Here is a 24,792-nt window from a genome sequence, read left to right on the forward strand (position 1 = left end):
AAATTATAAATGCAAACATATATACATTTATACATGTAGCAGCAAAAATCAGAGCAGTTTCGCTGTCTTACCATAATGGATGAAGGCACGCTTAAAACCACAGTTGGCTCACTGCTCATCCTCACAAACTCGGGGCCAAACAGATTCTACAACACACAAAAAAAACATTTTTTCAAACATCTCACGGAGACCTTAAGTTGAACAAATCAAAGTGATTGTGCGAACATAAGCAGTGTATCTGAAGTCAAATTGAATTATTTCATTTTTGCATCATTCACACTATAACTTGCATAATCTGAATTCAATCTGAATTGTATTGACCTTGATTTCTTCAGCTTTGTATAAAACTTTAATTAGATAAATATGAACTCAGTTGAGCATGATCACTTCATGCCTGTTATAGTGCATGCTATAGAATGCTGCAAAGCTAAAGTGAATTCAATATGAATTCAGATTAACTGGATTATGTTATCCTATTCACAAAGCTATATGCATATATTCTGAATTGATTTGTAACTTGCATAAACTGAATTCAATTAGAGTTCAGTTGACCTTGATTTATTTACCTTTGCAGTATTCATGCTAAAACCAGATCAATTAAAAAATAAGAACTCAGTTAAATGTGATTTATTCATAAAAGTTATGGTGTGAACGACATGAAGCAAAAGTAAAGTCAATCTGAATCCAGATGAACTGGATTATGACATTTTTGGATTATTCACAATGTAAAATTCAATTAAATCATCTTTCGTCATTAACACTAACTTGTACATTGTGAATTTAATCTGAATTCTGCAGCACTGTATTACTTTAGATTTGCGTGGATGGAGGCCGGTTTCCAAAGGACTGCTATGAAGGGGCTCCACTAGGTCCAGTATGGAGGTGCGCGGGTCTTCGCCGGGGTAGATGGAGGCTCTAGACAGCCGGGCCTGGAGCCTATGCAATTCTTCCTGACGCTGGATCAGAAGTTCTGTTCCCAACAGCTCATCCTGACCCGCCTCAAAAAGTCTGGACACATGGCAAAACCAGGATGGTGTTGTAATTCAGTGCATTTTTATTCTGCTTATATACACTAATACCTATATTTTATATACACCAACATCTCATAAAAATCATTGTATCTATGGAAAGTCCTCATAAAACATGGAAACCCAACATGAGTGTGAGTGTTTATTTATGTAATTATAATACAAGCACATTTCAATTTCCAAATCAGAACAAGTTGTGAAAAGGAATCCTTTAGAATTTAAGATAATATGATGGATAAGATAACTAAGACTGTTAGTTAAATGACTGTGAAGCGTTATGCCAATGGCAGAGCCAGCTGGTTGCCATGGGTGACCTATGGTGGGGCTCTGAGCCCTGGGCATCCTCAGGGAATCAATTACTGAACACTGTCCAAAACCTGCTCTACACAACAGCAGCACCTGGCAACCATCGCCAACCGCCAACATCTACTTCAGGGAAGGACAGAGGTGGGTAGTTCATCTGGTTAACCAGCAGGGGGAGGAGTAGAATCACTGCCTCAATGAAAAACACATTAGATGGAAGTATTCACGGTATTTACACTGACTTTTGGCGGTTTGCCTGAGATAATAAGGATAAAATGCAACAAAAGCTGCTGGAAGATCACTGGAAAAGCTGTTAATAGGCAGAGAACAAGGAAAAACAGTGGGATATCAAAGTGCAAAGTATCTAGTGTAGATGGGCCTTACGATTATGACAGTGATGATGACATATTTAAATGCTCACGCCTTCAATGCCAGAAAAACACTACTTTTTAAAACAAGCAGCACACTTTATCTATAATCTGAACACACAGACACACATTAGAAGTTATATTAGTGAGCCAGGCGTAATGATTTTCGAGTTAAGACAATAATATGTATTGCATACTTTATCTTACAGAAACCTGTTGACATAACTAGATTTAATGTAAAGTATTATTTGGCTGATTTATGAGCCTTTCAAATTGTGAGAGCAACTTAAAATCAGTTTATGACATTTCTTACAATATTTGTGAGGACAATTATAAAACTTTATGGCTTGAACACACTTTTGACTTGCTATTGAGCACACTATACACATGATGACACATAGACGTGCTCGTTTACATAAAGCTAATTACAAATCTAAACACTAATCCAAAACTTGTTTCAAAAAATGATGGAAAATATTAACATCACATATCTGGGGATGTCCCCATAGGGAGGTTTTGTGATGTTTAGATTATTTCTGGGGACAATTTTGGTAGCTGAAGCCACACACATAAACACACACACAGTGCTGCAGCTCTTGTAACAAGAGCTAAACTTGAACAGGATGAGAGGAAATGAACTCAGGAAGGGTTTAGATTATCATTAACTGGGGCCTGGGTCCACAACCACAAAAGAACTCAAGAAGGGGTCAGTACAGATGATTGATCAACACAAACATCAGAGAGAAAAAAAGAGAGAGAATACCTGTGTCTCTGTGCACTGCTGAGCGAAACGGCGTCATGCTCTGTGAGGCCGACCTGAGAGCTGAACCGCCTCAAATCTTCTGGCTTAGCTGTTTGTGTAAAGAAAGTTGTGAAACTAATGATTGTGAGATATGTGCCTTGCACAGTGCAATAATATGCAAATCAAAACATTTTTATGTCCCCTAAATGAACCGCAGGGCCATCAATGAGTTTGATTCTAATTACATCCACCCACATTCATCTAAACTGTTGAAATGCTCACAGCACTACAAGATGTGATGACTCACACTGCATTCATAACTATGGTCGTATGGCCCAGATAATCTTATTGAAGATGGATAAACATCATGTTGAAAAGGAAAAAAATTAGCTTGAAAATTAATCTTATTTGTCTTTTTAACATCGTAACATTAATTAAAGGTCCTTACTGTAATGCAGAAAAAATACCACAAAGCAATACAATATACATAAAGCAATAATTATACATATTATATAAAATATATTACATTATATACTATGTTATTATATATATAAAATTGTAGTGCCTTGAGAAAAACAACAAAGTAAAACATCTGTACACATTACGGTAATTAGAATGTGGGAGGGGCTTAAATTGTCATGAAAATATAATATGTCTCATAATATGACAACAACAAAAAAACGCTACAAAATTGACTTCCTTCTCTTATAAATAAGAAAATAAAAATAATATAAATGCTTTTTTTTTTAAACATTGACTCAAGACAGAAATTCTTTATATGCCTGGAGTGTATAAATAATAATAATAATAATAATAATAATAATAATTTAAAAAAAAAAAGGTAGAGATTGATGAGGTCATTAGTACAACCTTGTCTGTAGTCGGGGTCTGATGATGCCACTGAGGGGCTTTCGCTGGAGGAACTGTAGTCGCTGTGGTATCTTCTGTGAGTATGTAGGGGATCTGAAAATGGAAATTCCATTTGTAAATTAATTTGTAAATTCCATTATGTAAGAATGTAGCACAGCACATTCAAATACTAAAGTTAGCCTGTCAATTCTAGTTTATTTCTTGAGAAAATCAGGAACAGTCCTGCCCTCAACTTGGATTTTATTATTAAAAAGAGCACTTATTGTTCAATTCGATTCAATTCACATTTATTTGTATTAGCGCTTTTCACAATACACATCGTTTCAAAGCAGCTTTGCTCTACAAAAAATTCCAGTCACACTTATATTCTTTTAAATCATGTCCAGAGAAATTCTATCCCCATAACCAAATGAATACCCTAATATTCTCAATCATGGACTGTTATTATCATAGTAAATGCAGATGCTGCTGGAAACTGTTACAGATTATTTCCATCATTTTAAGCACTGACGGGGATTTCAGAAATCTGATGAGGGAGTGTCTAAAAAGCCTCCAAACATTCATACAGTAACTAACAGTGTAGGCTTTAGGTATGAACACGAGTGTAAATCATGTTCTTCCACGTGTCATGTTTTATGATCTCAAAGGGAGGTATGTGGCCAGCAGTGAAGTTGAAGGCCTTCGGGTAAATTAATTAAATAACATCAGCAAATCACACCTTACTTCTTTCAATATGATCTGGATTACAGTGTGGTTTAGAAGCGAGATTGGTAAACACCGAAAAGGGTTTACAACACACAGCATAATATCTGATCACTAATCCAGTAAAGTACATTGAGTCTACAGCAAAACTACTTATACTCCACTGCAGCTCCTCAAAAGCACTGAGGAATTGTATGAATGAACACCATATGGCAGTCATCTCATCTGTCAGAATTTCAGAAAGCTCAGTTTCAAGCAGGAGACTTTTACAATTAAAGACCCAAGGCCTCAAACCTGAGAAAACCACTCTAGGCTGACCCAATAACTGTTAACATGGCCCTAGACTAAGAAGTGTCAGAACTGAGGAATCTGTTTAATATTGATCAGCCTGTAAAAAACAAACAAAACCAACTTATTAAACATCTAAAATAATGTGTTTGTTTTATTTAAATTAAAGGTTTTAATTTAACTTTATTGCAGGGGCGATTACCCAAGCCATTTATGGACTCGCTGTGAAACCAGGCCATAACAATATGGCCTGGTTTCACAGACAGGGCTTAGATTAAGCCAGGATTAGGCCTTAGTTTAATTAGGGCACTTAAGTAGCTTTTATAAACGTGCCTTATGAAAAAACATTACTGGTGTGCATCTTGAGACAAAACAATGGCACTGACATTTTAAGATATGTCAGTGTAAGTTGCTTTCAGTTAAAACAGTAAAAACAGCTCAAACATGCATTTTAGTCTAGGACTAGACTTAAGCCTTGTCTGTGAAACTGGGGGATTGTATTATAAATTCACTTGTTTGAAGTATGCAATAAAGCGTACGATAAGATTTTATCAATGCGTATGTAACACTCCATTTATTTATCTGCCAAACTACGGTAATTTCATTCAAATCCGCCAGTTAAGGAGGGTTTGGGTAAGCAGATCCACAGCAGCTTTGGCGTATACGCTCTGTTGCTATGATTCGACATCATTATCCCACGTACTCATTGGTTTGCTGGCATTTGGGGGATTTCATGCACAAGAAAAGCTATCTGCGAATCGCTCGCCCAAGAGGAAAAATGTTGCCAGATCTTGATCAATGAAAATCATAATATTTGACTTTCTCCATAGGGAGATTCTTTTTAAGGGGCAGTTGTGGCCTAACGGGTTCAATACTCACTACTGTGTGTGTGTGCACTTGGATGGGCGAAATGCAAAGCAAAAATTTTGAGTATGGGACACAATACTTGGCTACACACGTCACTTTCACTTTCTTTGCACGAAAGCTTATAACTTACCTACTGTAAGTAGACCTACTGTAACTTTCCGAGGTTGTTAATCATTAGTCTGTATTTTTTAAATAATACTCTATTTGTATTTATTATACTTGTATGCATTTATATTTATATTTGTTAAATTATTTGTATTAGTTTGACCTTACGAAATACTAAATCCCTTGTCAGTATGTTCTCAGTCAAAACATTCTTCAGTTTGCATTTCCAGACCAAGCTCAGGTAGGAAACTCTGAATCACTGACTCTGTGTATGTGTGTGTACATTACGTCACTATCTAAACTATGACTGAAACTTGACAGCATTCCCTGTGTGTGGCGTGCTGCCTCTGTGCATAGCTTGACAAGTCTGTCAGAACCTGAAAATCAAGTCCATGCACTTCAGTTTCTTAAAACTGCATATTTAGCATTGACAGAATTCCTGAAGGATTTCTCAAGCCAGGAGTTTCGGAAAGGCAAAACAATGAAGCTTTAGTCTCATGACCGACTGAATGCTCTCCACAGTAAACAATCAGCTCAACCTTGAGTGAAACTTTGAAACAATGACAATTATGTAAAGCAATCAAACAGTTCCACGTAAAGAGACTAGGCGAAAGACGATTAGTAGCATTTTTGCCAAACACTGAAAGATGTGTAAACAGTTCCATAAATTCAGTGAACCAGTCAGTCCACTGACTTCAAGGGACAGTTCACACTATCTTCTTTTGTGTTCAGCAGAAGAAAGAAACTCATACAGGTTTGGAACAACATGAGAGTAAATGATGACAGAATTTCCATTTTTGGGTGAACTATCCCTTTAAATGAAAGCACCTGCTCATGGAGGAAATAGAGACTAATAAACAGCATTCTTGACCCAGACCATCACTGGGTGTTTGTGAGCTCTGAAGAACATTGTGTTGCAGCAGGGGAGAATCCACAGATAAAGTCACTATGTCAAAATTCATCATTAATAAATAAATAAATAAAAATATATAATACCAAAAAATAATTATACAAACTAAAACAAAAACAAAAGCAAATCATATAAAATGTTTTTTTTTTACAAAATGTATTTATTTTTATTTATTTTGTTGTTTTTATTATAGTACTTCCCATTTTTCTCAACAGTGGACAAATTTCACTATATTTGTGTACAATTATTTATTTATATAACAGTGCAACACATCAATATGATGCATACTTCATATTTAATGGGGGGTTGCATTAAAAGGAGCTTAAATGTTACACTGAAAAAAAAATCTATAAACTTAAAACCAGCTGCAAATAACTGAAAATGATTTGCTTTGAAATCAATTTTAAATAATTCCTTTTTTTTATTTTGATGTAACGTATAACCTGGGCATGTTCTTTTGTGAGTTTCAACCCACAATACAAAAAGGGAGGATGATCTGGCAACCCCTGAAAAGGGCGTTAAAAAAACACTGTGCACACACATAAACACAAACCAAGACACTCACACCAACAAAAAACAAAAACAGACACCCATACACATTTCTACTTTGACTATGGGAAATGCTACCCACAGAGTGTAGTTCTCAGAGCCTGGTGGGAGTTTGGCGGGCTGTGAAGTGAGTCACTCGCACACAAACACACACCGTATCATCAAACTGGCCCATGATAACACTCACATCACTGTAGGTGTGAGAGCACGTCTGCTAAAAGCCTCTGAAGACAAGTTCAGAGCCGTCACATTAACTCCCTCGAGTGTGCGCTTTCTCTCGGCTCATCATTTATTTTACAACTCTTTCTGCAGAGCGAAAATCTTTGAAACGAACAGAGGAAAGAATGAGTGCATTAGGGAGCAGGACGGCGTGTTCTGCCACAGGCTGCACGCATCACGTAATGTCATACAAATCAATTTTCTGCCACGTTTCATGCCACTTTGCAGATGTGAGATAATTCAAGAGAAAATGCCTCTGGACCAATGCCAACCACAAGCTGAACGATAGTGATGCACGACATCTGCCAAACAAATGTGTGATCGTTTTATTGATGCATGACATAAAGCTCTGTGTAGTTTCATGTGTCATTATTGGGCCATATTTATCTTAATTGCCTTGTTTATGAAAAATTCTGTGTAAATCCATTCATTCAAATATGACAAAATACGCAAGAATGGTGTTAAAAACGATTTTCATGGAAATTTGTTCAGCTCAAGTTTCATGAATGTTGTTCTATTATGTAATTTGGACTGTTCAGACAAAAAAAATATAAGAAATGCATATTTATGAAAAAATATTCAGTGGGCAAAAAGAGTACAGAAAAAAAAATCACATTGAATTAACATGACCAAAGACATACATTTTATATACATTTTCCTCTAGGTTCACTTATAATGTTAATAAACTTTTTTGCGAAACAAAAATAGTTCTTGGTATGGTATCCCAATGGATGTTGGATCTCAACTCTTGGGTTGAGAGCCAAGAGCGGACGGCCTGTCATGACCTCAGATCTTGTGTCAGCCATCAGAAGCTCAGAGGATCGGGACGTGTAGGTGGACAGGTCATACATATCAACGCCACCTCAGTATCTTCTGCAAAATCTCTTTTCAGAGAGGAAAACACCCACATTTAGACTTATTCTTTTCCCTACTCTACCTTTTCCCAATCCTGCATGCTCTTCATCATGTTCCTTACCTTTTTCCAGTAATTTCTTTCTCAAGGGTCTCCTCTGATCTTAATGTTTTAGAGGCCCGGGGCAGTTTGGACTCATATACTAGTGATTATTGCCATTGAAAGTCTTACATGCAAATGGATTCAACAAAATAATTAAATAAAAACAAAGGAAGAGAAAAAGAACAAGGGATTAATGGGGTAATTAGAGCCTGATGAGGACAGAAAACACAAAAGGGTTTCGGGAGAGAGGCTGTTTTCATTAAAGCGCTGAACACTGAAGAGGTCTGTTCATTAGAGTGGCTTTGTTTCTGTCCTGTAAAGCGCTGATTTTAAGAGGAAGGTCAGAGATTTACTAGCAAAGTGGAAAAAAGCTTTCATTCTGTCGAGTCAAAGTTCTGTCAGACTTGCATATCCTCTTGTGCTTTTATGGTATTTTTTCTTTTGATAATTGAAGATTAAACCATAAAAATATGCACGTGGTTTTGTAGCAATAACGTATTTGGAGTTGCTCTTTAAATCTGACAAATCTTTTTTTCCCCCAGACATATTGTTACGCAACACACACAGAATAAATCCTACAAACACAATATAGAGTGTGCTATGCTCAGAATGTTATAAACAAATTTTAAAAACAAATACGTAAATTTATAACGTATAAACGTGTATAAATAGTGTAAATAAATAAACTAATTTATAAACAAACAAACAAACGTATTTCTAAGTAAATAAATTACACCAAATGTCTAAATAAATACATAGATGTTTAAAAAAAATATGTAAACAAATAAAAATGTAAATAAATAAATGTGAAAATAAATAAGTGTAAATAAATAAATATGTAATAAACAAACTTGCAAGTAAACAAATAAATAAATCTTTTTGGGGACCCTCTGAAATGACTCATGTACAATTAAGAAAGTCTCTCTCAAACAATATGTCTAAAATAATATATACATTGATAAACTGTAGGGTCATGCAGGTAAGGAAAAAGAAAAAAAAAAAGTTGCAAAGTTACATTTCTCAGTGACCTGAAGATATGCAGAGTGTGAGAGAGATAAGATCTGATCTCTCTGCGAAACTGCAAGTAGATAAGATCATGACAGGTCGCAAAGCAGAAACACAGTAACACAGAATGTTACATAGTAGGAAGACCTGTGGAATGAAGAAGTGGAGTTTATAGAGCGTGTGATCTGGGAAGTGTCTCCACAGCTCAGAGTTTCCTGAAGCTCTAGTTGAGTGTGGGAGAAGTCTTTAAAAAGCTTTTAGATCCAAACGACCTTCGACCCACGGGTGAGAGATCTTCCATAAAATAAAAATCCACACAGATGGACTGAGCTTAAACATGAAATAATCTCTTTCCGTCTTTTATTATCAGGATGTATGTAGTGACAATCGGACCCTTCAGTCTGCTCAAGAATCCTGATCAATTCTACTCACAAATGTCTCCTATAAAACAACAAAACAGCACACGTGACCTGATGACAAGTAATGGACAATTCCAAAAACACGGATGTACCTTGACTTGAAAGTGGATGTATTTAGGGCAGAGTTTCCCTAATGACGGATCACAAACACCAAGTAGGTCGAGATGGAAGTGCAAACATGGATTTTACAAAATCAAATCAAAATGCAGAATTTAAATAATTTTAAATTAAATACACTTTGAATGTAAAGTGTGAAACTCAGTATAAAAGTTATATGTATAATATATATATATATATATATATATATATATATATATATACAGTATATATATATATATATATATATATATATATATATATATATATATATATATATATATATATATAGGGATCAGTTTTTTGCTATGCTACGTTTTCTTTTTTGAGCCTCAACAAATGATCTGTGCACCATTACATTCATTCACAGCAAATACAGGCACTAAAACAACCAAAATATGTGCTCTTTCCCATCATGCTCTAATGGGGCTGGACATTCCTTCTCTTCAGGATCGTGGGTAATGCGGCCCATTATTGTCAGGAAAATGAGCCTGGCTCATGTTTACACAAGCGGATGGACAGACGGCAGCTTGACACACAGAATCGTGTTTTCCCTCACAAAAGCAATATGATGGCAAAGATTCCTCTTATAATACACTTTGGAGAACATATGATTGAAAACAGTATTTTTGTCCTGCTCTTTTGAAGAAAGAGTATAATATAAGATTTATTCAGAAAATGTCAAAGTTATTCCATCACAACCATGAATACCTCAACATATGACGAACCACACCATGCAGAACGCAAAAATGTACACAACTAGGTAATGTACACAAGTCTTAAAGGTACAGTGAAAAGGTCATTTAATTCTAAAAGTCTAAAAGAGGATCGAAAGAGCTCATGAAACATTAAATCGACTGTTTTTGGTGTAAAAAAACTAACATTATAACTGGAAAGAATGCTACAAAAAAAGTGCAGAGTATTAGACAGCCTCAGACAGATCAGCTTCATGGATCCATGAGCCAGAGTAAAACCACACGGGCTGGGAAGAGAATGTCTTTGGTTCTGAGCTCAACCGTGGTAAAAATAGCAGCCAAACAGCTTCTGGGCTCAGTTCAGGGCCAGGTCGGGTTGGAAAGCCTGAGGTTTATTATTATGAAGCAAAGCTTCTCTCCATCGAGAAAATGTCCAGATGGAGGCCAGGCGAAGGATGTGTACATGAAAATGGCTCATATGAAGAATTCAATATCTCTTATGGAGACTGCAAGGTGGCAATTAGACAAGAATGAAGAAAAAACATATTTGGAGAATTAATTACATAACTTTTTGTCTTACAGATTTACGGCCAAGGAACATGAGATAATAAATATCCTCGCTTACATTGTCCTCTTTTATATAAGCACAGAGAAGTTTGATTCATTTTAATGAATAGGTTCGTTCAGACAGATCATTTAAATGAACCAGTTCAAAAATCAATTCAGTCTCTCTGCTCCAAGTATATGCATATTTTTTGTGTCGATATACAACTATAATATGATTAATCAGTGTTAAAATAAATAAAATCAAATAAAATCAAATAAAATAGCCCTCCCCAAAGCGGCATAGTTAGTTACATGCACTGAACTTTTTCAAAAGGGTAGCTTGACTGATGTTTAACTACTTTAAATTAGTTTCACCAACAGTGTGGAAAGTTTTGAATGAAAAGCTAGCGGAAAATGGCGAGAGAGACCCAGAGAGAGTGAACGACTGAAAGAGAGAGAGAGTAAAAAGCTTGCATAAGTCTGTGAGCTTTGAAGGCCTAGAATTATCCATCTCTCTAATTAGTTCCTGGAATCTTGAGCCCTCAGCCAGACTGAGTCATAAAGAACCTGGCAACATGCCGCACGCGCAAAAGCCACGCAAAACCCATTCATAACCCTGCGTTCACTTCCACCACACACACACACACACACACACACACACACAGAGAGACACCTCAGCTCGGCGAGACTTTAGTTTCACAGGAACTCAAAGCATCATCCTCTGTAACACAAATACAATTCATGGTTGCCGTTGAATCTTCTGATGGTTATTGCATTTTAGTTATGAGTCAAAGTCAGTAGCACAGTGGTTTTAACCAGCCTGGTTAACGCTGTCACTTCAACTGCATTGCATGAAGCCTGTAGAATAAAACCCTTGCCACAAAAGCATTTTGTGATGTGACCATGATGCAATGATAAGCTACAGGCACAATTTCTCATTGAGCAACACAGGGTTAAGTGTTTTACTGCAACCTTTTGATTACAATCCCAGATCTTAGACTACATCACCGCTAGTCTCAGTCTCAGACAGCACACCCACAGTACATTCACTGGTAATTTCAGCCATTTTTGTGTGCAGTTTCCATCAGATAGTCAATATCATTATGACAACTAGCTCTGCACAACTCACAGCGAACAAAGTGTTGTTGATACAATGAGCTGGAGGGGAAAACGAATCCTGGATTTGGATTTTCTGACAAAATCTTGCAGAGCCATAGGCATTATATGTAATTTTCCACACTGGGGTCAATCAAGAAATGGCAGGGTAATTTAACTCTAAGATCATAAGAAAAACATATATATTGCATGCAAAAAATGAGCCTACAAGTACACTACTGGTCCCTAAGATTTTTTTTATGTTTTTGAAAAGTCTGCTCACAAAGCCCACATTTACTAAATCAAAGAAACAGTAAAAACAGTAATGTAGTGAAATATTATTAAAAATTTAAAATAACTGTTTAAATATATTTAAAAATATTATTTATTCCTTTGCTGGCAAATCTGAAATGTCTTCACTGTCACATGATCCTTCAAAAATCTTTCTAATATGATGTTTTGAAAGAAACATTTCTAATAATGATGTTGAAAACAGTTGCTGCTTAATATTTTTTGGTGGAAGTCATAATATATATTGTTTGATAAGATTTTTTGAGAAATAGAAAATTCAAAAGAACAGCATTTATTTGAAATAGAAATCTAACATTATAAATGTATTTACTGTCACTTCAATTTAATGAATCCTTGCAAAATAAAAGTATAAATTTCTTTCCCAAAAAAAAAAAACTTACTGACCCAAAGCGTTTGAATAGCCGATATTTAAAAATCAATATTTTTTGTATTGTGACAATATTTTCAGACATATTTTACACTTTAATTATCTTTCCTGTTTTATGTCTAGGAATTTTAATTTGACCATTTTCAGTTTAACTTTAATGTTATATGTTTAATCATTTTTAAAAACGAACATCAGCATAGAATGTTGTTCATGCAAAATATACATTTTTTTTCTGAAACATTCTTTCTTGACAGGTTTTGAGAGATTCACAGACCGTTTATTATTGTGGTAAGCGAACAAGTAACTTTAGAATCAGTACTCACCATCTATGGCCTGTTTGAGCGCTTGCAGTTTCTTATGCTTCTCTCTGATCCGGTCGTAAGCGCTGTTGAACGCCGAGCCGACAGACTGACTCGAATGGTGATGGGTCTTCCTGACATCCAAGCTCCCAAAGTCCGAATAACGGGAGTCTCTGGCTTTGGAAGCTGATTTGTGTTTACTGGCTGAGCGGGTGCTCAGAGCGCTGCTGCCCCGTCGGGCGTCCTCAAGGGCCCCAAAGCGGAGCATATCCGGATCCAGGCAGGCCAGGTCTGCTGAGGAGGCCCAGCTTTTGTTTCTCTGATGAGGGTGTGAACGCTGGTTCACCTCCACGGGTCGGCCGCGCTGTTGTTGCAGTTGTTGTTGTTGTTGTTGTTGTTGGCGTTGGTGGTAAAGTTCGGCAGTGGATCCAGACCCAGCGGGGTACTCTGAAGGGGCATACTGAACAAGACCCTCGTCTGCTCTGACAAGGTCCTGTATGGGAAGAGAGCCCATAGAGCGGCTGAGTCCGCGGTTCAGGTTGGCCTGCTCCTGGGTTCGGGCTCTATAACGCTCCAGCACACGATGGGCGGCACTACGCCCTAATGGGAAAAAAAAAAAAAAGTACACAAAAAGGTTAAACATACAAGAACTTATAAAGGTTTAAAGACAAATAAGAATCCATTGAAGGACATAAACTAAATGTGGGACCCTTGCTGTCTTCAGGAAGCATTTTTATTGGATCGCGTTTGTCAAGGCACGATTAGAATGGGTCATAATTGGCTGAAAGAACAGAAGGGACAATAGTGGCCTTCTAGTGGTTACCAGCCCCACTAAAGCCTCTCTGATTTCATCCTGAGTTTCCAGCGACACGCTCTTTAGCCACGCCAATTCCAGCACTGTCAGTCAGGAAGACATGGATGTTCCAGATGGTTCTCTCTTAGGGAACTGTTTAAGCATTAAATGGCTCAACAAGAGGCTTTTTCTCTCATGTTTCATAAAAAGCTTACTATATCGTAGGGGGCAAAGATGGATCTGGGCTGATTTCAAGCAGTTAGCATGCTAAAGTCATTACACACACTGACCCAGACACTTCAAAACCCTTAATGCTGGAAGGATACCAGTGTCACAAAATAGAATATAAAAGAGTTCGGAAATTAGATACAAGAGTCTTGCCATATCGTAGACCAACAAGATGTAAAACTAAATGCCTCAAAGTCACAATGAATTGGAAATAGCGACAGATCTTTTCTTCCGTATTGTGATGCACATCCAAGTGTAATGGATTATCGAAAAAGAAGAAATTGTAGGGCGGGGACTTGGTTATATGCATTGGTTATTGATTTGATTTTGAGATGTGTGTGTTGCATTCAAAAGTGGAGGAAGATGAATGCAAGCTAAACGATTGGAGAAGTCCTGCATACATCACCAGACAGAAGTCTGTCATTTTCACTGGAAGATCCAGTTGTGGCATATTGGTTAAACATTACGAGGTCCAAAAAAAAACAAAAAAAAACTCACAAATGGATTGTTCATAATAAGATCTATAACATGCATTTATCAATTAGATTCATAATATAATTAATAATTAATTATAACTAATAATATAATTAATACACAATATATTTAAAATATAAATAATATAAATTTATATAGATTAATAAAATAATATAACATAAAATATTTATTTAAACTGACACGGTTTTTATTTTATTATTGGCCTTTTTGCCACTTTTTTGAAACAACAGTGGACAGATGATCAAGAATGATGGGGAGAAGACGGTGGACATGGATTAGGAAATGTTATGGGTCTGTTTTGAACTTAGCAGTTATAATGTTTGAACATCATGGCTCAATTTGCTGGAGCACTAACTGTTAAGCTAGTTAAGAAAGATATAGCCGTTTAATTGTAAAGACTGACTGATTTGCTGTAGCAAACAATATGCTAAAGAAAACGTGCTTCGGGTAAAGCCATAAACGTGCTCAACATCACCTAATAATTTGCCCAAACACTAGGATTTGTGTGCCACTACTAGAAAATGTATACAAAATGTATCCCAAAAGTTTTTGCAGCAAATGTTGACTGCAACAGGCCAGTAGCGCTTGCATAAAAAGGAGATGCTAATGCAAATAAAATATTGCCATATAGTACCTGAAGCTCTCAGAAGTCACATAAGGACAACCACTGTGAAATTAAAACATTTATACTATTGTTTTGACAGCCCTGAAACAGATATAATGCTGCTATGTATATTTCAAGTCAAGCTAAGCAGTGTTAGCATAGCCTGAGGCTAATGCTAGTGTGCAGAGCACGAATACTTTGAAAAAGTCAACAAACATTCGATCAACAAAATGAGAAGAATGACACAGTCTGAGACCACAGTTATTACTTTGTTGCTGAGGTTTCGTGACATCTGTAAAGCCAAAAATAAACTAGAGTGAAGTGAGTCACATCATGACCCCAATGCGTGGCCAGATGCAACAGCATGAAAACAAAACTTCCTACAGAACACGCAGTAAAAAACCCTGGGAAATATTTATTAGTGATCGATGCCATGCCTCAGTTACATAACCGGTCGGTCGTGTTTGTGCTAAAGCACCACTGAAACCACTGGGAAAATCTGGTCATATTTTCCAAAATGAAACGCTCTGGTTTTGGTTTGTGGTGATGTGCTTGTCAAGTTTCGGTTCAAACTCTTGTCTATGCACACAGTGAGTAGACAAGAGGGAGAGAGAGAGAGAGAGACTAACAGAAGATAGATGGAGAGCGAAAGAAATGAGGGAGTTGGAAAGTTGGGAGAAGAACAGAGAAGAAGGGGAGAGAAAGGTTCTTTGTTTGGCACATCATTAAACTATAAAGCATGAGAAGTCAGACGGAGAGACGAGAAAAACAGATTGAGAGAATAAAGGAGAAGGCCAAGGGATGTTAGTGGAGTCTTAAAACACAACTTGAACAAAACTGTATCTTCAGAATGATAACATACTGCCTACCGCATACAACAGAATATACATGGAAGAGTGGCATTCTGGAGACCACTTATTATGTCTGCACTGTGTATACTGTGCATACTATTCACATATTTTGTATGCATACAATTCTATGGATGACAAACTACACTACCATTCAAAATTTGGGGTCAGTTTTTTTTTTTTTTTTTGAATGTTTTTGAAAAAAAAAAAAAGTATGATCACAAAGGCTTTAATTCTTTGATCAAAATACAGTAAAACAGTAAAACTGAAATATTATTACTATTATTTCAAATAACTGTTTTTATTTTCATATATTTTAAAAGTAATTTATTCCTGTGATGGCAAAGCTGAATTTTTTTTCATGTGACACCAGTCTTCAGTGTCACATGATAAAGAAACATTTCTTATGTTTATCAATTATGAAGACAGTTGTGATGCTTCATATTTTTGTTGAAAACGTGATACATTTATTTTAAGGATTCATTGATGAATAGAAAGTTCTAAAGTTCTTATTTGAAATAGAAACCTTTTGTAACATTATAAATGTCTTTACTGTCACTTTTGATTTAATTAATGCATCCTCGCTGAATAAAAGCATTCATTTATTTAGGAATACTATGCAGTATGCAATAAGCAGTATATTAGTATTTCATGTAAAATACTGCATAAATAATCTGTGCATTGTGACATCCCATCAGACCATCTTAATATTATTTGGAAAACACTTTTCTTCAGAACCACTATTTATTTTAAAACTCAATGTATACAATACATTTCACAAAATTCCCCAGAACCTTCTATCTGCAATCTTATGATTATCTGGAAATTTCTTTAGTTTCAGTTTGGCACTTCCAGACACTGGTGCTGGCTGTGTTCTGGCTTGTCTCTTGTGGCAGGGAGGATCTATTATCCCTCTGTTCTGATAAGCACCCCAGGGCCAAAGTCGTGTCATGTCAGTACCAAGCCCTGCTTTGTTTACATTCTGAATCACTTCCTCTAGAACTGGACAAATGGTGTGTGATGAGTCAGCATGAAGCTTAGCACTTCATGGTATTAGAGCAATCAGTCTGAGATTATTAGGAAGAGGAGAACGTGTGAGCTGTGATTACAATCAAAATATCATCAAATATTAACAGCAACTTCAAACGAGTGGTTGGCGCGGAAGACGACTAGAAGGTTGAGGTATGAACGTGTACTGGCATGCCTGTGTTTGGGTGTGCATGTGTGTGTGGGAGAAAGAGAAAAGAAGAAATCAAAAGCATACATGTTTATTCATGTAGGGAAGAAAACTAAAGGACTCCCATACTACTAAAAAGTGAAATCCCCAGCTTCAATGTCCTATATATTAAGCATTAATTATTTACATTTTACATTTTATGCATTTGGCAGACGCTTTTATCCAAAGCGACTTACATTGCATTTCACATTTACATTCTTGTCAGTTCTTATCAGTTCTTGCTTTCCTTGGGAATCGAACCCATGACCTTGGCGTTGCAAGTGCCAACGCTCTACTGTTTGAGCTACAGGAAAGATGAAAATTATATATTACTTTACATCTAGATTTATGTGTATTACCTGCGGGCAGGCCTTTTCCTCGCAGACGTTCACGAATCTCTTTACTTCTTTCTGGAAGTGACTCCCTTTCGCTTTCAGACAACAGACCGTCCAGCTAAACAAACACACATGCCCAGAATGAGAAAGACACAATCATTCACTCTTATGGGAAAGGGATTACAAGAAAAAATGGCTGCATCACAGGAATGAATTACATTTTAAAACATTAAAATAGAAAACAGTTATTTGTAATTGTAATAATATTTCACAATATTATTTTTACAGATTTCTCTTTTATTGAATAAAAATGCAGCCTTGGCAAGCAAAAGAGTTCTTTCAAAAACATTACAAATTCTTTCCAACCTAAAACTTTTGAACAGTAGTGTACTTTAAGGTGCACAATGCAATTTCTTTCCTCAAGCCACCCAAACCATTTAAGCTACAAAAAAAATAAGATCAGTTAAAGATATGGTTTAAAGTTCAATAAACTGTTATTGATTTGTTTGATATGTATTTTGATGAAGCAAATAAATAAAATACAACATCCAGGAAAAAAATAGGGGGAAAATAAAATCGAATTTTGCTGAGAAAATGGATTTCATCGGGCCTTAGAGGGTCAAGATTGCTAAACAAAGTCAAAACACCTTTTGAATAAAATGGTCAAATTTTTAACTCTAAATCCGGGTTGCTGGAGGAAGAAGAAACACTCATGGTGGAAGACATAAAGATGAGGTTTGCTCATCGCATTTACCTCCCCAGTGTGGAAAAAGATACACAGTGCAGAAAATAAGAGCAGAAACATGTCTGTTCCTGGCAATACACTGTTTCTGTATCACTGAGCAATTAAACCACTGGGGAGATTGTGTAGCTGAGAAACAGGATGTGACATCAAACATGAGAAAACAAGCACAGGAAAGACTGTTAACTACCTTTTTAATTGAAAGCTGTTTTATAGGCCTGGACTGTGCAGGCAGTTCAGTTAATAGGAACAGTATGTTCACACACTTTGTGCTGAATCATTATTGCTTGGATGTCATCAACTAACAAAAAATTAGAGTTGGGAACCAAGAACCAGTGCTAAAAGCAGATTAAAAATATATCATTTTTATTCTATATAAATGTAATTTTAATAATAAGCATTATATTAAAAACTTGAAGTAAAATACTGTTGCTTATAGAAACTTGCCTTTGCAGTCTGATTCGCAAGTAAATGACTCCAATGAGTCATTCAACAAATTGGTAAAAAAAAAAAAAAAACACGTTTAGGTTTGATTAATTCATTCACTGAGTCAGAGTGGCTCTTTATGTACTTGCTGATCCGCAAGTCATTCCTTTTGTCATATTTAATCTACACAACAAAAACAAGCATGTTAAAAAAAATACATAGGCACGTACCTGAGAGAGACTGCCAAGAACGAGTCTCACCAGCCTCCTGACATATGAAAACGAAGGGTCACAGTTGGAGTTACGGATGTGAGCGCTGCAGGTGTCCAGAACCGATCGTGCAGACAGTCGGCTGAGTGTGGAGTCATCACACATGTTGAGCAAGACTCTGTTCAGGTGTTCTCCCAGTTTCATTGGCTAAAACACACATGAAGAGGTCAGTGAAAAGATACAAGAATATGCTGAGTCATCTAGAATCTATTATTTGTCTGAGCCAATTGAATTTATTTCCATAAATTAACATGATGCTGCATTGGCAGACATCCCACCTCTTCCAGAGGGTCCGGGAGTCTCACACATAGCGGCTCCCTGACGCCTGAAAATTATATACAATATCCTGGAAATCGAGTGCGCGAAAAAGCCTGTTCCCACCTGGTATCAAGATGTGTTTTCAGTCATCTGATCACAAGTGGTTAGCCAAGCCTTAGAGTTACACCTGGTATCATACGTTTCAAATGCATCTTCTGTGACCACTTGAGTTCGGATTTTGTGGAGACCCTCACCTATTTTTTCATCACACTCAACTACATCACTTTCAGCGCACAAATACTATTGAATGAACGAACCTGTGTTAGGCAGCTTACACAAATTAATATAATAGAATAATATAATTGTTTAATAATATGGTGGATGTTGCGCCATCTCCCGGAAATTATTTTTTGCAGGGTGAGATTTTCCATTGATTCCAATTGACGTTAGCATGTGGCTAAGCTAACAACATAATACTCTAAAAAGCACTATAAAATACATAGTACAAACAAATATTGGGTTAATATATTCAGTTTCATTTGATTTTAACCACTCCTTTTGTACTGAATTTAGTTCCATAATTTAACATGATGTTTCTATGTACAGCAGAGACACGATTCTTAATAAATATTAGCATATTGCTAAGCTAACAATGTGATGCTCTATAAAGCACTAAAAATACATAGAATCAAATTAAATTGTATATATTAACCCAATATTTATTGGTACTAGCCATTCTAAATCACTCCTTTTCTATATTAAATGAAAAGTAAAAGTAAATTGAAGAATTATAAGCATGAAATGCCTTGAAAGCCTCACCTGGCTCTGAGGAATCTCATAGTCTGCACCCCAAAACAACGTCATGCCAAGCGAATACATGTGCATCTACAAGGTAAAAATAACACCGAAATGTCATGTGACAATGGAGCAGTTTATATGATTGCATTTGATGTTTCAGTCCACATTACAAAATGGAGAAACAACAGACTTGTGTTGAGCTTGTGTTTGCCAAAAGCATTTGCTAGCCCACAGTATGTTTCAGGTCTTAATCTGCATCAAACTTTATATATAGCACATCTACATAGTTTTGTGTTTCTTCCCGTCTAGTTCTTCTGTCTGTTCCTCTTGCTAAAGAATAGCTTTGAGCACAGAATATCTCAAAGTCTGCCAAAGAATGCAAAAGATCCTTTAACTTCTCTGCAAATAATCAAGCCTTGACTCTGCGGTGGTGTATCGGTCTCTCTCGAAGAATGTCATGTGTACACAGAAGAGTACTGTCAAAATAGTTTAAGAGCTAAAATGTATACATAAAACAAAAGAAATGGTTGCATGATAGAATGAAAGTAGCTTTCCTCACTTTTCTCTCATATTCACATGCCATCGTTCAAAAATGAAATAAAAAACATCTGAAATAACCTCACTGACAACAGACTAAAAGTCTGAAAACTAGAAAAAGAGCTTTTTAGAATTAAAAATAATTCACTATTTCTTAGCAAATATAAATTGATACCAGAAGTCATAAACGGGAAAAGAAAACAAGAGATTTTAAACAGGGAACAACAAGCCCAACAAAAATCATTCAAACTACATAAGTTACCTTTTCCATATCAGAGAGCGAGGAGAGGTTGAGACCGTCCAGCACCTCTGGAGGAGTGAAAGCCCGCAGGTCCTTCTGTGTCACGTTCTCATCCGTGAAAGAGATGTTTCCGGAAGGCATGAGCAGCAGCGACCATGGAGAAATGATGAAACCCAACGCAGACGGATCTGTTGAACCTGAGGGAAAACAAACATGCAGAGTATTACCACAAACTTGACCACAACTGCAGCTCTTAGTACATCTGAATCTGTAACAAATTCTTAAATATAAAAATGAGACGGATAGATCGTTAGATCGATCGATAGATAGACAGACAGAAAGATGGATTGCTTGACTGATTAGATTGATAGAGTAATTAATTAATTTGCTCTTTTGTCCTTTTATCGGTCTATGGGATTTATTAAGTTCAGAAATATAATGTTCCTTTGACAACTATGGAAACAGCTTAGTTTGCAACACTGGCTAAGTTCGGAAGTTAAGGAAGATTACGGCCTTGGATTACACAAATACAGCACGATCTGACTGTGCACGTTTCAGGAACTTTGGAGATTTGGTGGTAGAAAGCTAATTCTTTTCATCCGGACAAAGACATGTAATAAAGAGCTGCATTATTCTGTGAATGAGTGCATTTCCTTAAAATACAAGGCCCTTGGGTTCTCTCTCAAAAAGATGATTCTGTATGACAGTTCATTTTTCTTTTTGATGTTTTTTTCCCTCTTCTTTTGTGCTGCTGTAGGCGCAAAACAATGGAGCCTTTACAATACGGCCCAGCGGTTTGGATGGAACAGCTGTGCAGAAATAACTCCTATTACAGATTAGGATTCAGTGGAAATGTGGAATTGCTTTTGAGAAACCTACTTTTTATTATTTCATATCACGTATACCAGAAAACCAGAGCGATATCTCAAAATGCTACAACTGAACATGTAGATTCTTCTATTTACTAAAGCAAATGCTGTCACCATGATGATAGGGTGTTACGGGTCAGTGAGAATTTTTTTTTTTTTTTTTAAGAAATGAATGCTTTTTTACAGCAAGGATGCATTAACTTGATTAAAACTGACAGTAAAGACTATTATAATATTACATTATTTTGTTTTAATTATAATTAAACAAAAATGTCTATTTCATATGAATGTTGTACTTATCTATTTATTAAAAAATCCTGAAAATCATGGTTTATTTGAAATACTTTAAAGATATTTGTAAAACGGTTTTCAACATTGATAATTATAAGGAATGTTTCTTATTCACCAAATCAGCATGTCAGAATGATTTATGAATGATCATGAGGGAATGAAGACTGGAGTAATGATGCTGAAAATTCAGCTTTGCGTCAAAGGAATAAATTACATTTTAAAATATATTCAAATAGAAATATTACTGTTTTTCCTGTATTTTGAATCAAATAAATTCAGCCTTGGTGCGCATAAGACTTGGTTTATTTTGGCATTTAGTAACATTCACGTCAGTAGCTCAGACAAGTTATGCTCTAAATACTGTACTTAAGAGTTAGGGGTTGGTGCAAATTAACATAAAATAAATTAACAGAAACATTTAAATAATGTCAGAATGTGTTCAAGAGAACAAATAAAAATTTAATTCAAGCAGCGATGGTATAAAGCACTGGAATTCCCAAAGTAAACACATGTTTCCTGTGGAAACTGTCTGACCACAGTTGAACCTCATAGTAAAAAAATAGCAGTGCACTCTTCTTGTTTAGCTTCCAGCACAGATATTCCAGCAGCTTTATTAAAATAATTTCATAGTAGAACTACACAGGTAGCATACCTTTCTTTGGAATGCACTGCAACTAATTCTCAAAAGCTGAAAATGCTTGCATGCTAAAGCTCAGAGGCATCAAGTTGTTAACTGGAAGGAAGCTGACGCACAGTTGGAAATATCTCAGAACGGGCCTATCTGATAAGTTTTTATCTGTCCTATCAGAGACTAGCCCGAGTGGACAGATAATACACTGCAGTACTCGAGCCCAATGAAGTATCAGCCAAAAATAGCATCACAAATTCTCCTAAGAAAGAGAAAATAGATGGGGGGGGGGGATCAAACATCAAACATGTGCTGTCTACTGACTTGGGTGTCTGTTTATTTAACCAGTATCTGTTTATTTGAGATGCTCAAGATTACTGCGCAAGGACAACCAACCAAATGACCTAAATACCCATTTTAAAGCGCAAGAAGTGGTGGAAACGTTTGCATTATTTATATCATGCTAAATAATCTTAGAAAAATATTGATTTTGCTTAAAGCAGTATATCTACGTATTTAAAGACATTTTAATACAGATGAAAAATAAATTTGTGATGAAAAAAAAAATCTGCCATATTTATCTCTATATTTATGAAATGAAAAATGTGTCCAGAGGAAAAAAATATTATATTTTTTAAATATTATTTTATATAATATATTTATATGAGGTTAATAAATACTTTCTATGAGTAATAAAATAGTAATATATACACACATAATATACAGTATACCAGAGGTGTGGACTCGAGTCATGTGACTTGGACTCGAGTCAGACTCGAGTCATGAATTTGATGACTTCAGACTCGACTCGACAAAATGTACAAAGACTTGCAACTCGACTTGGACTTTAACATCAATGACTCGTGACTTCACTTGGACTTGCGCCTTTTGACTCGAGAAGACTTGCTACTTCCCATGAAAACTGGGGAAAAAACGTTCACACGCCGCTCTTTATCTGCATCTGTGAAAAAATGTGCACCACCTGTATGCATGCAGAGAGCGCGCGCGCTGCCTGTACGACATCCAATCACTGTAGTCCCACGTTGTTTTGATTCGACAACATCTAAGCAGGCACATTGCAAGACAACCAATGAAGCGCAACAAGCACAACGCATGCTACGAATTTGAACGAATGATAAGCACCTTATTGGATGTAGCCACACATCCATTTTTTTTCTCACGCACAGAAAAATCGCGAAGCAAAGAGGACACGGAGACCGACAGACTTGACAGAGCAGGTTAGTTATGATATAAAAAAATCTCTGCTCTCAGATTCTGTCACTTTTATTACGAAATTCAGACAATAAATACCGTTTTGGCGCTTGTAAATGTGACACGACAGATCCCTAGCGGCACGTGAACCGATCATTTCTAGCTGATAGTAAATAACGTTAAACACGAATGAACACTGTTGAAAGATACAGTACAGCTTACCGAAATGTATATTCCTCATACATAATATCGAGCCATCAATCAAAGGGGTCAATAAAACAGTTGGAGAACAATTATGTCACATAACATTTACCTCAGGAAAGCATTTAATGACCATAATATAGGCACGTTAGTTGGCTAGAAAAGAGCTATAGAGAGTATTTTGCTAAATATGTGTACTATGACAATGTTTATTATATTTTTACTTATATCATTAAATAAAGTTGTTATTATAATAAAAAAATGCATTATATTTAATTTGTGTTATTTTTAACCTTAAATAATACTGCCAGCTGATAGGGCTCTCTGTATGTTTACAGCATTAGGTGAGTTGTTTTTTTCTTGAGAAAAATGAATGCCTATCTTGTTTAGCCTACCTAATATTTATCCAAATGAGTCAATATTAAATCAAATCATAATAAGTGAATTGAACTGAAATAATAAAAAAGCGTAGCTTACCAGAAATTGAACTATGTAAACATTGTAACATGTTGTCACTAAACCTAATAAAATTCAGTTTAGTTACTAAAATGTTTTGACAATACACTTATTGTGATGCAAAAATTACAATTATTAATAATTGCATCACAGTTGCACCTAGGGGTGTGACGGTTAGTATATAACCGTGAGACCGACGGTTATAGTTGAACACCATCATTAGATCTATATAACCGCCAAAACCGTGTTATTAAAATATTTTTTACAAAAAAAAATTTTATCATAGAGAATGTTTAAATACTAATTAAAAACAATTGTTAACAGTCTGTGTTATTAATGGTCTACGTCGTTTCCAACTGTATTTGATTCTTTGCCAAGTACCCCCTGACCGACCCAATTATTTTAGATAGAAATAAAAGCTATGATATAATGATATGCCATCATTATGAGATTTATTAAACAAATGAAAAACATTTGCAATAATAAACATTAGCAATGAACATTTGCAATCGGGAGACATGGTTTTTACCACTTAATGAAGTTTTGTTTTGTAAATCGTCAGACATGATTTTTACCACTTCATTAAGTTTTGCTTTGTAGAAATC

General features: G+C 35.9%; 1 protein-coding gene across 3 annotated transcripts in view; it reads right to left on the reverse strand.

Moving 5' to 3' along the window:
• The window catches only part of ptpn13 (protein tyrosine phosphatase non-receptor type 13), an 81,382-nt gene that overhangs the window by 33,861 nt on the left and 22,729 nt on the right, over positions 1 to 24,792 (reverse strand). For all 3 annotated transcript variants that reach the window (XM_081391384.1, XM_081391385.1, XM_081391383.1), the window contains exons 3-11: positions 20,552 to 20,727; positions 19,774 to 19,839; positions 18,658 to 18,843; positions 17,284 to 17,377; positions 12,765 to 13,340; positions 3,312 to 3,404; positions 2,463 to 2,550; positions 810 to 1,008; positions 72 to 146 (exon numbers count right to left, since the gene is read on the reverse strand). In XM_081391384.1, the coding sequence (XP_081247510.1) occupies positions 72 to 146; positions 810 to 1,008; positions 2,463 to 2,550; positions 3,312 to 3,404; positions 12,765 to 13,340; positions 17,284 to 17,377; positions 18,658 to 18,843; positions 19,774 to 19,839; positions 20,552 to 20,727 (1,553 nt within the window). The remainder of the gene's footprint in view (positions 1 to 71; positions 147 to 809; positions 1,009 to 2,462; positions 2,551 to 3,311; positions 3,405 to 12,764; positions 13,341 to 17,283; positions 17,378 to 18,657; positions 18,844 to 19,773; positions 19,840 to 20,551; positions 20,728 to 24,792) is intronic.

The sequence above is a fragment of the Scardinius erythrophthalmus genome (genome assembly GCF_964197995.2).
Source record: "Scardinius erythrophthalmus genome assembly, chromosome: 17".
Lineage (NCBI taxonomy): Eukaryota > Metazoa > Chordata > Actinopteri > Cypriniformes > Leuciscidae > Scardinius > Scardinius erythrophthalmus.